The 14,839-nt window shown below is 38.4% G+C and overlaps 1 protein-coding gene across 1 annotated transcript in view; it reads right to left on the reverse strand.

Annotated features, from left to right (window-relative positions):
• The window catches only part of BRWD1 (bromodomain and WD repeat domain containing 1), a 124,847-nt gene that overhangs the window by 67,241 nt on the left and 42,767 nt on the right, over positions 1-14,839 (reverse strand). The window contains 7 exon segments of the mRNA XM_030330594.1: positions 3,532-3,757; positions 4,202-4,330; positions 8,890-9,024; positions 9,280-9,430; positions 12,746-12,844; positions 13,689-13,729; positions 14,529-14,629. Of these exon segments, the coding sequence (XP_030186454.1) occupies positions 3,532-3,757; positions 4,202-4,330; positions 8,890-9,024; positions 9,280-9,430; positions 12,746-12,844; positions 13,689-13,729; positions 14,529-14,629 (882 nt within the window).

Consider the following 14,839-nt stretch of genomic DNA (forward strand, 5'->3'; position numbering starts at 1 on the left):
TTCCCAGAGCTCTCACTGAGCTGGAAATAGTCCACGTTCCCAACAGCCTGAATAAAGAAACTTCAGAATACACAGCAGAATTGTTTAATGCATACTTCCAATTTTAAAACTCAGAATATTTAAACGTGTGTTCAACACAATGAAGAATACAATGACTGCTAGTGCTTTGGTGCCAGAAGTTTTACACACCATCGCCTCTGTATCATCAGTGCAAATGTCAACACTATAAAAAAAGGTAACTGATATTTCCATATTATTATGAAAATAGTTGTGAACTTGAAGACCCCACAAAAAAGGTCATGGAGGGCGCCTGGGTGGCGCAGTCGGTTAAGCGTCCGACTTCAGCCAGGTCACGATCTCGCGGTCCGTGAGTTCGAGCCCCGCGTCGGGCTCTGGGCTGATGGCTCAGAGACTGGAGCCTGTTTCCGATGCTGTGTCTCCCTCTCTCTCTGCCCCTCCCCCGTTCGTGCTCTGTCTCTCTCTGTCCCAAAAATAAATAAACGTTGAAAAAATTTAAAAAAAAAAAAAAAAAAAAAAAGGTCATGGATAAAACTACAGGTCTGCAAATCACACACTGGCAATTCTTGTCCTACAGCAACCATTAAAAATAACTAAAACAAACAAGTATTGCCAGTAAGCCATTAATTAGTGAAGATAATATGAAATACTAAAAAGTAATCAATTTCAAACAAGGCGGGGAAAAAAAGAAGAATGGCATAAAGAACAGAAAGGATAAAGAGAAAAAAACAGCAAAATGGTACAGAATTAACCCTGACCATGCTAATAGTTATATTAAACGTAAATGGTCTACATTTTTCAATTAACAGATAGGTTGTCAGATTGGATTGGTGCCTACAAGAAATCGGTTTTAATATAAAGAAACAAACTGGCTATAAAAACTGAAAAGACACACCATGACAATACTAATCAAAATTGGTTGGATTAGTATATTGATACAAAACAAAGAAATAGGGGCGCCTGGGTGGCTCAGTCAGTTGAGCATCTGACTCTTGATTTCAACGTAGGTCATGATCCCATGGTTCATGGGTTTGAGCCCCTATCAGGCTCTGTACTGACAGTGTGGATCCTGCTTGCGATTCTCTCTCTCCCTCTCTCTCTGTCCCTCCCTGGCTCATGAGCGCGCGCTCTCGCTCTCTCTCTCTCTCAAAATAAATAAATAAACATTAAAAACAAAACAAAACCAGAAACAAAAAAATAGTCTTCAAAAGAAGAAATACTACCAAGGAAAAAGGAACAATTCATAATGATAAAGGAATTAATTCACCAAGGACAATCTGAAATGTGTCTGCACCTAATAAAAGAACTTTAAAATATATATAACATAGAACCAAAAAGAGAAATAAGACGAACCCACATGATAGATATTTTAGCACTCCTTATTAATAACCCCGAATGGAAAACAGTCACGTCTGTCAAATGTTAGTAAAGGGATAAGTGAGGGTATGTGCATACAGTGGTGTACTATCAACAAACAGGAACAAACAACTGATATGTGCAACAACAAAAATGAATCTCAAAAGCACCATGCTGGGCCGCCTAGGTGGCTCAGTCGGTTGAGCAGTTGAGCATCAGAATCTTGATTTCCACTCAGGTCATGATACCAGAGTTGTGGCATTGAGCCCTGTGTCAGGCTCCATGCTAAGCTTGGAGCGTGCTTAAGATACTCTCTTCCCCCTCTCTCTCTGCCCCTTCCCCACTCACATGCACACATTCTCTCTCCCCACCCCCAAAATATTAATAATAATAATGATAATAATAATAATAAAGATAAGGGGCGCCTGGGTGGCTCAGTCGGTTAAGCGGCCGACTTCAGCTCAGGTCATGATCTCGTGGTCCGTGAGTTCGAGCCCCGCGTCGGGCTCTGTGCTAACAGCTCGGAACCTGGAACCTGTTTCAGATTCTGTGTGTCCCTCTCTCTGACCCTCCCCCGTTCATGCTCTGTCTCTCTCTGTCTCAAAAATAAATAAACGTTAAAAAAAAAAATTAAAAAAAAAATAATAATAAAGATAAAATTTTTAAATTAAAAATTTTTTTTACATTTGTTTATTTTTGAGAGAGAGATCGTGCACAAGTGGGGGAGAGGCAGACAGAGAAAGAAACAGAGAATCCAAAGCAGGTGCCAGGCTCTGAGCTGTCAGCACAGAGCCTGACGAGGGGCTTGAACTCACAAACCGTGAGATCGTGACCTGAGCCGGACACTAGACCGAGGCACCCAGGCGCCTCAAATTTTAAAAATTTTTAAAAAGGCACCATGCTGGGGTGCCTGGGTGGCTGAGTCGGTTTCGTGTCCGACTTCAGCTCAGGTCATGATTTCATGAGTTCGAGCTCTGCACTGGGCTCTGTGCTGACAGCTTAGAGCCTGGAGCCTGCTTTGGATTCTGTGTCTGCCTCTCTCTCTCCGCCCCTACCTCACTCATGCTCTCTCTCTCTCAAAAATAAACATTAAAAAAAAAAAATGGTGGGGCGGGGGTGCCTGGGTGGCTCAGTCGGGCAAGCGTCCAACTTCAGCTCAGGTCATGATCTCACAGTTCCTGAGTTGGGACAGGCAAAGTACAAGATGGGACTCAAACATCTTGTGCCAGAAAGTAAGGAAGTGTTCAAGGGACTCAGAAAGGGAACAACACTCAGCCTGAGACTCTGACACTCAAATCTAAAATTACTATGAACAACAAAATAATGGCCGTTATGGATTATAATCCACTATATAACAACCCCTAAGTCCATATTAAAACTTAATGAACTACGTAAATATATAAAAGGAAGGCTAATAAAATGTACATGCAATGACGACAAAGTTAGGAAACAACCATTCTGCAACCTTCATGACAACAACTGATTCAGGCAGAAACCATCAGTGGATCCTAAAACTTATGGGTAAAGTTTAGTACAGACCTGATTATTTGTCTCCTATCTCCCCACACATTTCTTCTTTATAGTGGAGAAAGTGCACTCGGCAGGCACCACCTTAACCTAAGTTTTCAAAGACAACATTACCCCAACATTTGGACAAAACACAATCAGAAGCAAGCATCCTGACGTGATGCTCCAGGAAGGCTACAACATCATTTATTCTATTCTGTATTCTGCCAAAAACTGTACAACCTGAACATTATCAATGATAAATTTAATGTGCAGTCCCATACTGAAATCCACATCAGGGGAGAACAGTAAAAGCTTTAAGAGATATTAGAATAACAGACAGAATTTGATTACAGACAATAGATTCGTGTATATGTATTTAATACTGTATCAGTGTTAAATATCCTGCTTTTGGTAACTCTCTATGGTTACATACGAGAATACCTGTGTTCTCAGAAAACACATATTGACAATTTAGAGATAAATGAACATGCAGTCCACAACTTAAGTCTCAACTGGTTAAAAACAATTATATGTATCTAGAGACAGAATGATAAAATATTGCAAAATAGTAACTTGTGAATCTGAAAGTACATGAGTTCTGTATACTATTTTTTACATTAAAAAAAAAAAAAAAGACTTTGCACTTACTTGTTGCCACATAGCCTAGCTGTGGAACCAAATGTTCATCTGCGGAATTTTCTCGGCCTGGCACTAATCTCTGATACTTAGTTGGATGAGGATTTCCATCTACATCTACCAAGAACGGTGGAGGCATAAGGTGAGGAGCCTGCTGAGTTTGCTCATCTAAGACATAATTATTAGAATCTCTAATCAGTGGTCGATAGTCGGTATGGAAGAACATCTGATCAGGAATCTGAAAAAAGAAGTTTACAGACTGACACTTTGGGGTTTATATATGTTAAAGAATACAAATATTAAACATTTATAATCTGAAAAACCAATTTATAATTGGAAACAAAATCAATACACCTAACCCATTTTCAAAATACCGTTACTACTTATTTTACTACTATAAGAAAGTATTAAGAATGACCTTTTCAAGACACACCAAAAAACGGACTCTTGATATAGAGAACAAATAGATAATTACCAGAGGGGAGGTGGGCGGGGGATGAGGGAAGTAAGTGAATGGGATTAAGAGTCCACTTCTCTTGATGAGCACGTAACAGACAGAACTGCTGAGTCACTACTCTGTGTACCTGAAGCTAATGTAGCCGACACTGTATGTTAACTACACTGCAATGAAAACATTTTTTAAGTGGTTAAAAATGCTACCAAAAAATAAAAAACAAAAGACCTTTTCATATGGCTTGCTGCATCCAAACCCAAATATCAGAAGGTGTCCGTGAGAATCTGTACAGGCAAAATGCTGTCCATCCTGTGAAAATTTACAGTCAAAAACAGCTCCGTGTCCTTGTCCTTCAATCTAGGAAGCAGAGAGAAAAGGTTATAACCAATTCTGTACAAGCGCTTTTGCTTTATCAACTGTTTGCTGCCAATTTCCTGCTACAAACACATCACTTCTCAAAGAAAATCTTTAAAAACAAATTTTGCATTAAGCACATGTATTTTCAGAAAATAAAATTCACTTCTGATTCCACTAGCCTAGAAAAATATCTCAAAAGGTATTCCAAGGAGTTCTCAAAATGACAGAATGAAAGATCATAAGCCAATTCGAAGTAAAGGCTTTAATTTCTTAGAAGTGAAAATGACAAGCAATTTCATAAACTTCTGTTTCAATACATACCAAAAGGCTACTAATAACCCACAAGATAAATGATTAAAGATCAATGAAGTATGGTATTCATGAACTAAAATCAGTACTTCTCTGGAGTTTAAACTTTCTCCTAAGATGTCTGACCACTGTATGCAAAAGTGTAATCCTACCAAGTCACAAAGGTGCACATATAAATGCCTAAACCTACTTCATTTCAAACTACCACAAATTTCAGGAAGGATGCTCCAATTACATCATGAATATTGCCTTAAACACACTGCTTTTAAATTTTTATTCTTGCTCTTCAACTGTAATTATATTAGGTTAGCACTACCGATTTATAGTTAGAGGAGTTGTTTCACTGACAGCATATCGCTATTGCATGCATGGTTGTTGTCTGAGCCTGTAACTTTCTAATAAGTAAACTTTATGCCAGGTTTGATCAGTGTTGGAAGATGAACCATCCACCCACTAACTGCCAAAACAAACTTACACCATGCCCAAATACCTGCTTGAAAATCAGAAGCACTTTACAACTGCTATACCACGCACAAACGGACACCGACTAACAAACTTAAAAATTAAGTTCCTGGGCTATTTAGGGCACTGCCTATTATGTATCCACATAATACATATACAAATTTGTGTTGTCTCATAACCTAAAAAGGAACAAATGGTATAGAAATACTTTTCTATTATTTTTTTGTGAAAACACAGGAATAGAGATTCACCCACACAGTCCTTCGAGGAGACACCTCTACAGCCCAACCCACAGCCTGGCACCACTTCGCATCGTGGCCTGGAACCTCCAAGTCTAAGTAGAGGTAGGGACCCCTGGCTTATAGGTCAAAGATGTTGGCAGCTACTCTCCTGTCATACGCGAAGACCTAAGTGCACCAAAAGTTTTGCTAAGGTACCTGCTGAAAAGGAAGTTTTCCTGAGCAGGCCAACCTATCTAAGCAGAGTAAGCCAGACTTGGGTTTCTACCTGTAGTTTGAAGAATCCTCCAGTGATTCCTGACAAAATGCAACCTGCATTTTACAATTCAATGCAATTCAATTGCACAGCAATTCAATGTCACATTGAAGATTATTATCCATTTCATGAAATCTTGTAATGTCAGTAATTTACAATCCTAAGTAATCTAACAGAGAATTGGGAGCTCTCAGCTGAGCAGTGAAGGTAAGAAGAACTCTGTATACACAGCAAAGTCTGGGTGTCTCACCAAAAGTAAGATCATTGTTGCGCACTTGAGACTTCTTTGGCTCACAAATTTTTTAGCTTATATTCTGCTTAAAACCTGAATTAATGTAGTTTTCTGTTCTGATGAGTTAAATGCAGGAAGTAATGTTTTTTGGGTTTTTTTTTTTAATCTTTATTTATTTTTGAGAGAAAGACAGCATGTGCAGGGGAAGAACAGAGAGAGAGGGAGACACAGAATCTGAAGCAGGCTCCAGGCTCTGAGCTGTCAGCACAGAGCCTGACGTGGGGCTCGAACTCACAAACTGAGATCATGGCCTGAGCCGAAGTCAGATGCTCAACCGACTGAGCCACCCAGGTGCCCCTCAGAGAGTAATGTTCCTAATGAGTTTTAAAGAATAATTAAGAAAATAGAGCCACCTATAAATTTTAAGACCACAGAAAAACTGCTGGAAAGACTTATTTTTCCAATAATTCAAACCCACAGAGATGTAATTTTCAGAGATGCCTAGTAACACATGTTCAGTTTGACCATACTGTTTGAGTTTTTTAAGTGCATTTTATGGTAGTAAATATAATAATGCATGTAACTGTTTGTCAAGAATTATTCAAAATAAACATACTGAAATAAAATTTTAAGGTTAAAAAACACAAAACACATGGACTCAGATGGCCTTCAATCAAAGGTCTAAGAACCACTCATCTATCTACCCTGCTACTAGACTGCCTCCAAAATGAATTATAATTTGAACCGAAACTCAATATGAATTGTACAGTAATTTTATAAAACATCTCACATGTGTATCAGTCAAAAGTCTTAACAACACAGAAACTCTTTTACACAATAACTCCCTCAGAATTTACCCTAAGGAAATAATCACGGATCTACATAAGCAGCCATGGACCGGGATATTCAAAAACCACTTAAACACTCAACAACAGTTAAGTTCACTACATATGGAACTTTCTGAGAAAGGCTGAAGTTAGAGTCAAAAATACAACTGCAAATTCTTTAAATACATTTAAGATTTTGGAAAACATTCTATGTAAAATGAAAAAAGACTACAAAACTATGCAAGAATGCCAACTAATAAATATGGAAAGAATAATGCCATTAAAAACCATCACTCGGGGGCGCCAGGGTGGCTCAGTTGGTTGAGCGTCTGACTTCGGCTCAGGTCATGATCTCTCGGTCCATGAGTTCGAGCCCCGCATCGGGCTCTGTGCTGACAGCTCAGAGCCTGGAGCCTACTTCAGATTCTGTGTCTCCCTCTCTCTCTACCCCTCCCTTGCTCGCACTCTGTCTCTGTCTCTCGAAAATAAATAAATGTAAAAACCAAAACACCATCACTCATGGTATGGCTATTCCTGCAGGACCCCGGACAGCCTTACTGATCTAAGGGCCCTCACTCACCCTCAACAACTGAACCAGTTTTCACTATTCACAATGAGGAAAGCACAGCCCGTTCATCATCTGTTTACTGACTCGTTTATGCATTTGTTCATGCTAACGTTACTCAGAGTCTGGTAAGAGCAACGGATATTTGGTCAATTAATTATTTCTGTTCAGGGATTCACAATACTTATTTTCATGTTCCAAATCACGCAGTAACTTGCCATGGTTTCTCCTAATCCAATAAATGTTATGTTGGTTATATTAAAAAAAAAATAGCACTGGATACTAATGTTTGTAAGTGAAAATTTAATGAGGAATAGGATATTGACAGAGTCCCAAAATACTTCCTGAAAAAATAAGTTTAATAGTTACAAAGAGGAAAAACAACTATTTTATAAAGGAGAAACCTGGGAACTACCACCTTACCAAATATTTAAAATTATCACCACCAAGGGGCACCTGAGCGGCTCAGTCAGTTGAGTGTCCGACTTAGGCTCAGGTCATGATCTCACGGTTTGTGGGTTCGAGCTCAGCGTTGGGCTCTGTGCTGACAGCTCAGAGCCTGGAGCCTGCCTTGGATTCTGTATCTTCCTCTCTCTGCCCCTCCCCCACTCACGTTCTCTCTCAAAAATGAATAAATGTTAAAAAAAAAACTTTTTTTAATTATCACCACCAAAAAGAAGTATTAACAGAATCAAATCATGAAGAAACATCAGACAAAAAAATAGACGTTCTGTAACATTACTTGCCTATACTCATCAAAAAAGTTACAACGTGGGAAATAGAAAAAAAGAAGGAAGTATTGTTGAAGAATAAAGAAATCTAGAAATAGGGGCACCTGGGTGGCTCAGTCAGTTGAGCATCCAACTTTGGCTCAGGTCATGATTTCACAGCTTATGAGTTCCAGCCCCGCACTGCGCTCTGTGCTAACAGCTCAGAGCCTGGAGCCTGCTTTGGATTCTGTGTCTCCCTCTCTCTCTCTGTCCCTCCCCCACTCATGCTCTGTCTCTCAAAAATAAACATTAAAAAAAAAAGTTTAAAAACAAAAGAAACCTAGAAACATACAGCCACTTAATATAATTCATGATCCTGAACTATTTAAACACTGTTTCAAGGGGCAAAATATAACTAAAAAGACATTACTAGGACAACTGATAAAATTTGAATATGGATTATATAATGCTACTTTATCAATGTTAAATTTGCTGGTTTTGGTAACTATCTTGTGGTTGTAGATAAGAAATTCTAAAAAATATGTAATAGGATCCTAATTTGGTTTTAGAATATTCCATGTGGAAAAAGAAAAAAGGCTGGAAAAACCCAACAATGTTTGTGATTTCCTAGATGACTTTACTATTATTTTTACTACAAAGTATTCAATAAATTTAGTGAAAAAGTTATATACAATGAACGTAACTTTGCCAATTTAAACAAATTCAAACACATTCACACATATAGAGAGCTAAATTAATAGCTTTTGAAAATCTTTCCTTCATCTGACCCAGTTACACAGAGTGTAAATACATATGGCTGTCGGATATTTATTAGTCTTTAAGTATCCTGACTGCTAGAAATATAAACTGCCAAAACACACAGATCAGTTTCTGGCCAACCATCATAATCCAGACACGTGAAAGCAATGCAAGCATACGTGAAGATACACCTCGCTTACCATATTAAAATAATGTTTCATCTTGGTGCCTTTTGTAATATCCCATATAAATATGCTGCCATCGTGTCCTGCAGATAACATAATTCTGGAATCAAAGGGATGCGTCTCCAAGACAAAGACTTCATCAGCATGTCCCTTTATTCAACAAAATCATATAGTTAAGGAGAGTTCGCAAGCTTGAACTTTCAAATTAAAAACCCGTATTGCCGTAGTACGTAAGGGCTTTTAAAAATGTGTTAATGACAGTGATTTATATATTAGTATAAACACAAATTTCTACTCATTTAATAATATCAATGGAACATACTGTGTATTAATTTTATACTTTCAAAAATCAGATTACAGTTCAAAAAAAATCTTGATTTGTTATATTGTATAAAAACTATTTACCAGTAAGTTATGAAGCAGCTGTCCAGTGTAAGAATTCCACACTTTAAGGACATGATCATTCACGGCTGTGACAACAATGCTATCATTCTGATTCCAAGCTATCATTGTTACTTTGGGTTTCATAAACCTTTCCTCTTCCAAAGATAAGTCCCTATGAAAAAACACACAATGTGTAAATTCATTTGAATGGTACAATCAATACGAAAATAGCAAAAAGTAATCTAGTTCATGTATATACATCATATGTCTGATACACATCTGACCCACAGCAGATTATCTATAAACAGATTATGGCAAAAATGGGACAAGGAGGGGATGATTTAGAAACAGTTGAGTCTGAATGAAGGCAGATGTTAGGACACCACCACTGCTCATAAAGGCAAAGCTTTTTCTCTCTCTCCCTTTTCTATTATTCCCTTCCCCTGACATCAAGCCCTATCAGCAATAAAGTTGTTTCTCTCTCCAGAGAAGATGACAAGAAATTTTAGGAAAACAGAAAGAAGGAAAGCATCTTCACATCCCCAGCACCTAGAAAAGTGCCTGACATACAGATATTCAATCTGTTTAACTGTACGTAAAACTGTACTCATCCCTTTACAGTGCCCTACAGGCGGTTCCTACAGGCTCTCTTGGCAAGAAAGGCCTGGACACAAACACCTGCAATGATCTGCAGCCTTTATGAACATGACATGCGAAGTCTCTCTGTAAAATATACTCATAATACACAGAGATAGGGTAAGGCCTAGCTGCGTTTGAAATCAGAGAATACATCCCAAGAAATTATAAACATTTTTTTTAGGTTTTTTTTTTTTTTTCATTTACATCCAAATTAGTTAGCATGTAGTGCAACAATGATTTCAAGGGTAGACTCCTTAATTCCCCTTACCCATTTAGCCCACCGCCCCTCCCACAACCCCTCTAGCAACCCTCAGTTTGTTTTCCATATTTAAGAGTCTTTTATGTTTTGTACCCCTCTGTTTTTATATTATTTTTGCTTCCCTTCCCTTGTGCTCATCTGTTTTGTCTCTTAAAGTCCTCATGAGTGAAGTCATATGATGTTTATCTTTCTCTAATTTCACTTAGCAGAATACCCTCCAGTTCCATCCACGTAGTTGCAAATGGCAAGGTTTCATCCTTTTTGATTGCCGAGTAATACTCCATTGTACATATACGCCACATCTTCTTTATCCATTCATCCATCGATGGACATTTGGGCTCTTTCCACACTTCGGCTATTGTCAATCGTGCTGCTATAAACGTGGGGGTGCATGTGTCCCTTCGAAACAGCACACCTGTATCGCTTGGATAAATGCCTAGTAGTGCAATTGCTGGGTCGTAGGGTAGTTCTTTTTTTAGCTTTTTGAGGAACCTCCATACTGTTTTCCAGAGTGGCTGCACCAGCTTGCATTCCCACCAGCAGTACAAGATATCCCCTTTCTCCACATCCTCGCCAACATCTGTTGTGCCTGAGTTGTTCATGTTAGCCATTCTGACAGGTATAAAGTGGTATCTCATTGTGGTTTTGATTTGTATTTCCCTGATGATGAGTGATGCTGACCATTTTTTCATATGTCGGATGGCCATCTGGATGTCTTCTTTGGAGAAGTGTCTATTCGTGTCGTCTGCCCATTTCTTCACTGGATTATTTGTCTTTTGGGTGTTGAGTTGGAGAAGTTCTTTATAAATTTTAGATACTAACCCTTTATCTTATATGGCACTTGCAAATATCTTCTCCCATTCTGTCGGTTGCCTTTTAGTTTTGCTGATTGTTTCCTTTGCTGTGCAGAAGCTTTTTACTTTGATGATACCAGTAGTGCATTTTTGCTTTTGTTTCCCTTGCCCCTGGAGACAAGTAAGAAGTTGCTGCAGCCGAGGTCAAAGAGGTTTTTACCTGCTTTCTCCTCAAGGATTCTGATGGCTTCCTGTCTTACAGTTGGGTCTTTCATCCATTTTGAGTTTCTTTTTGTGTATGGTGTAAGAAAGTGGTCCAGGTTCACTGTTCTGCATGTCGCTATCCAGTTTTCCCAGCACTACTTGCTGAGGAGGCTGTCTTTATTCCACTGGATATTCTTTCCTACTTTGTCAAAGCTTAGTTGGCCATACCTTTGTGGGTCCATTTCTGGGTTCTCTATTCTGTTCCAATGATCTGAGTGTCTGTTCTTGTGCCACAAACATACATTGTAATTAAAGAAAACCACCATAAGAATATGAAAGAAGTATCCCATAGTATCTCTCTATATAAGCACAATGGAACACAGACAAGAGAATAATCCTAACTAGATTGGTCAGGGAAAAGTGTAACATAAGAGGCAAAATGGAGTAAAGGCAAAGACTCCACGCTTCACTTTATTTTTTAAGTTTATTTATTTATTTTAAGGGGGGGGGGGGAGGAAAAAGAGAGCATCCCAAGCAGGCTCTGCGCTGTCAGCACAGAGCCTGATGCCAAGCTTGATCCCATGAACCATGAGATCAGGACCTGAGCAGAAACCAAGAATGGGATGCTCAACCGAGCCACCCGGGCTCCCCATCCATGCTTCACTTTAAACTAAAAGGCATTCACCTGTTAATAGCTTTGAACCAACAGACATTTTGTCCTTCACCAAGTTGATCACCCAAGATTAGAACACTAAAACGAATATACCCATTAATTCTTACATACAGAAAACTCTGTTTTTCAAGACTGGAAAGAGGTAAAACTTTAAATGAGAAAAGACAATTCCCACCATGGGGGAGATTTCAGGCAAAGTGCTCTCCAAGGCAACAAGAAAACTGAGCAGTTTTCTGTCTCAGTAAAACTTTCTATATTGAAGTTTTCACATCGATGTTCGTATTTTGCTTAATAAAATAATTTTTCATAGGTGAGTGTGATTTCAAATTATCCTCTTAATAGTGAAATAACCTTCACTATTTCAACCAGTCAAGGACTAACAGTATTCACACTCCCACACTAAGGTGCTTTTGAGTATCCAGACGGATCATTTTTCAATCATGGTAATGGTGTGATTTGTTTGTGAACAAGGATTATCAGATTTCCAGTACATCTTGCTTCTATTAACTACCACAGAACATTTCACAAAAATGTTAATATCTCATTTATTTTGAAACCAAATTAGAACTGTTTGAGACACAGCAGAGAATGAGTTAATTTCCCCTACAATCACTAAAAATAAAGCAGACATGAGGATTTCCAAAGGACTAAATGTGAAACATTTCTCAGAAAAACTGATAAAACCTTTGACGTGGCTACCCTACAGCAGGCAGTGTACTAGAAACATAAATGTAAGGATCAATTCTTTGGGAAAAATGAGATTTACATATCTTATGTATCCATCAGATATGCAGGAAGTAGCCATTCATTTAGATCACTGCTCTTCCTAACAGGAAGTGGCTCCAATCCCCTCCACACAGCAGTCAACCACCAGCGAGAGAAGGACCAAGTAATTACAATGCACCCGCTTCCACTTACCCTGAGACTCTGGTCGCCATATCCAATAAAATGCTTCTCCATTCCAACTGCTCGAATCTCCAAATCCGTGCTGTTCCGTCTCTGCTACCACTTAAGAACCTTAAAATATTCAGAAAAAGATCTTATGCTCACAAACATGCCACTAAGAACTACAGATAAAATCACAAGCCAGAACACTTTTAATGTAGCTATTCTGACTGCAAGTAAATGCAGAGGTGTTATCTCGAAAGACAGGGATTCAGAGCTTATCTGAATGGGAAAAATTGGTTTGCTGTAATTTGCCTGGCCCTATGGAGTTAATGCACATTTCAAACTCATTCAATAGCTTGTCAAATAGATGGAGTTTTGAGAAGACAATGTGCAAGAAGTACCTGGACAAGGAAAAATAACTAGGAAGAATTAAAGGTGTGTGTGTGGGAAAATCAGTAAGAGCAAAAGCTCCATTTTAGCATCTTTACACTCAAGCTAATTCACGTTGGCCACTATGTAAAAATACGTCAATCTTTTAACAAGAGAAAGTATTAAAAACTGCAGTTTAGGAAAGGCACCTGAAAGACACTTGGGACCATAAGAGAGTATATAATTTAAGTGACAATTCTGTCACATGACACATCACAGTGGTTGATTAGGAGATTTTTTTTTTTTAACTACTCAAACATCAGCAATTTTATTACCTTTACATCTAATTTTCCTGCAAATCAAACATTTAGCCAGTAGTGAGTTAAGGAAAGCTACTTTTGGTCATAGGAGCTGGTAGAAGCTACAATTCTAAACACTTGCATTTAATGTGTCCCTCCCCGCCCCCCCACAGACACATTTCATTCAATTCATACAATTACTACTAAGTACCTGCAATTTGCAAGGCAATGTATTAGCTGCACTACTATGCAGCACAGTATGTTTGCCTAAAAACCCACTCACAAACACAAAAACCCTTACTCACCGATCACCATTGTTACAAAATTGGATGCTATCAACTTTATCCTAAAGGGGGGGAGGGGGGCACAAAACAAACAGAAAAGTGATCAACCCTCTTATTTGTAAACAAAGCAAAAAACCCCCCTCCATTTTAGAGCTAGAAACACATCTGGTTTAGCACAAGAACGAGAATCTCTGCTGCTTAGCTTCATCATTCAAACACGTATCTTACATTTAGGTGCAAAAACCTAACGTGAATCTAACGAGACTATTAAAAAAAGAACTTCCTACAGGAAAAAAAGATAACCTGGCCACTGACCAGTATTCTAGAATCCTGAGAGCTATCTATCTTACTATACATTAATAAAAGAGCATTCTGGTTTAATTAGTGTGATTAAGAGGAGTAGTCCCCTTGAAACTAACCCCACCCAAACTGTCACTTAAAGCTGAAATAACCACCACAAAATATTAGCACTGTCACATACTTGTCAGTAATATCCTTCACCTTTATACATGCAATCCCTCCTATATCTAAAATTAAAATCAAGAACAATTTCGTTAGCAATATTTGACCATGTACCAACAGGAATATTAACGATTGGGGCGCCTGGGTGGCTCAGTCAGCTAAGCGTCCGACTTCAGCTCACGTCACGATCTCTCAGTTCGTGGGTTCGAGCCCCGCATCAGGCTATGCGCTGACAGCTCAGAACCTGGAGCCTGTTTCAGATTCTGTGTCTCCCTCTCTCTCTGACCCTCCCCCGTTCATGCTCTCTCTCTATCTCAAAAATAAATAAACATTAAAAAAAATTTTTTTTTTAAAAAGGAATATTAACAATCTACAGAATTTTATAACATGAGTACTTACCGTGTGGCTTTCAAGTTCCGCGATTTTTTCAGGTGCTTCAAAACCCAAAAAATACATTCTGATTACATGATCAGTACTACCTGTGGCTAAAAACATACCACCTGCAATAAAAACGTCAAGGTTAAAAAACTTGGGTTTGTAACAAATATCCAAACAAACCAAATCTCTGTATCAAATTAAGCAAAATCTCTTATTCCAAAACTAAGTTTATCTCAATAGATCCATTTTACAACTCATTACATAAAGACTTTAATATAATGCAGAGCGATGTTGCAATTTATAATAAAAAATACATACTGGGTCTTCATCCC

The sequence above is a fragment of the Lynx canadensis genome, chromosome C2 (assembly GCF_007474595.2).
Source record: "Lynx canadensis isolate LIC74 chromosome C2, mLynCan4.pri.v2, whole genome shotgun sequence".
In the NCBI taxonomy this organism is placed as follows: Eukaryota; Metazoa; Chordata; class Mammalia; order Carnivora; family Felidae; genus Lynx; species Lynx canadensis.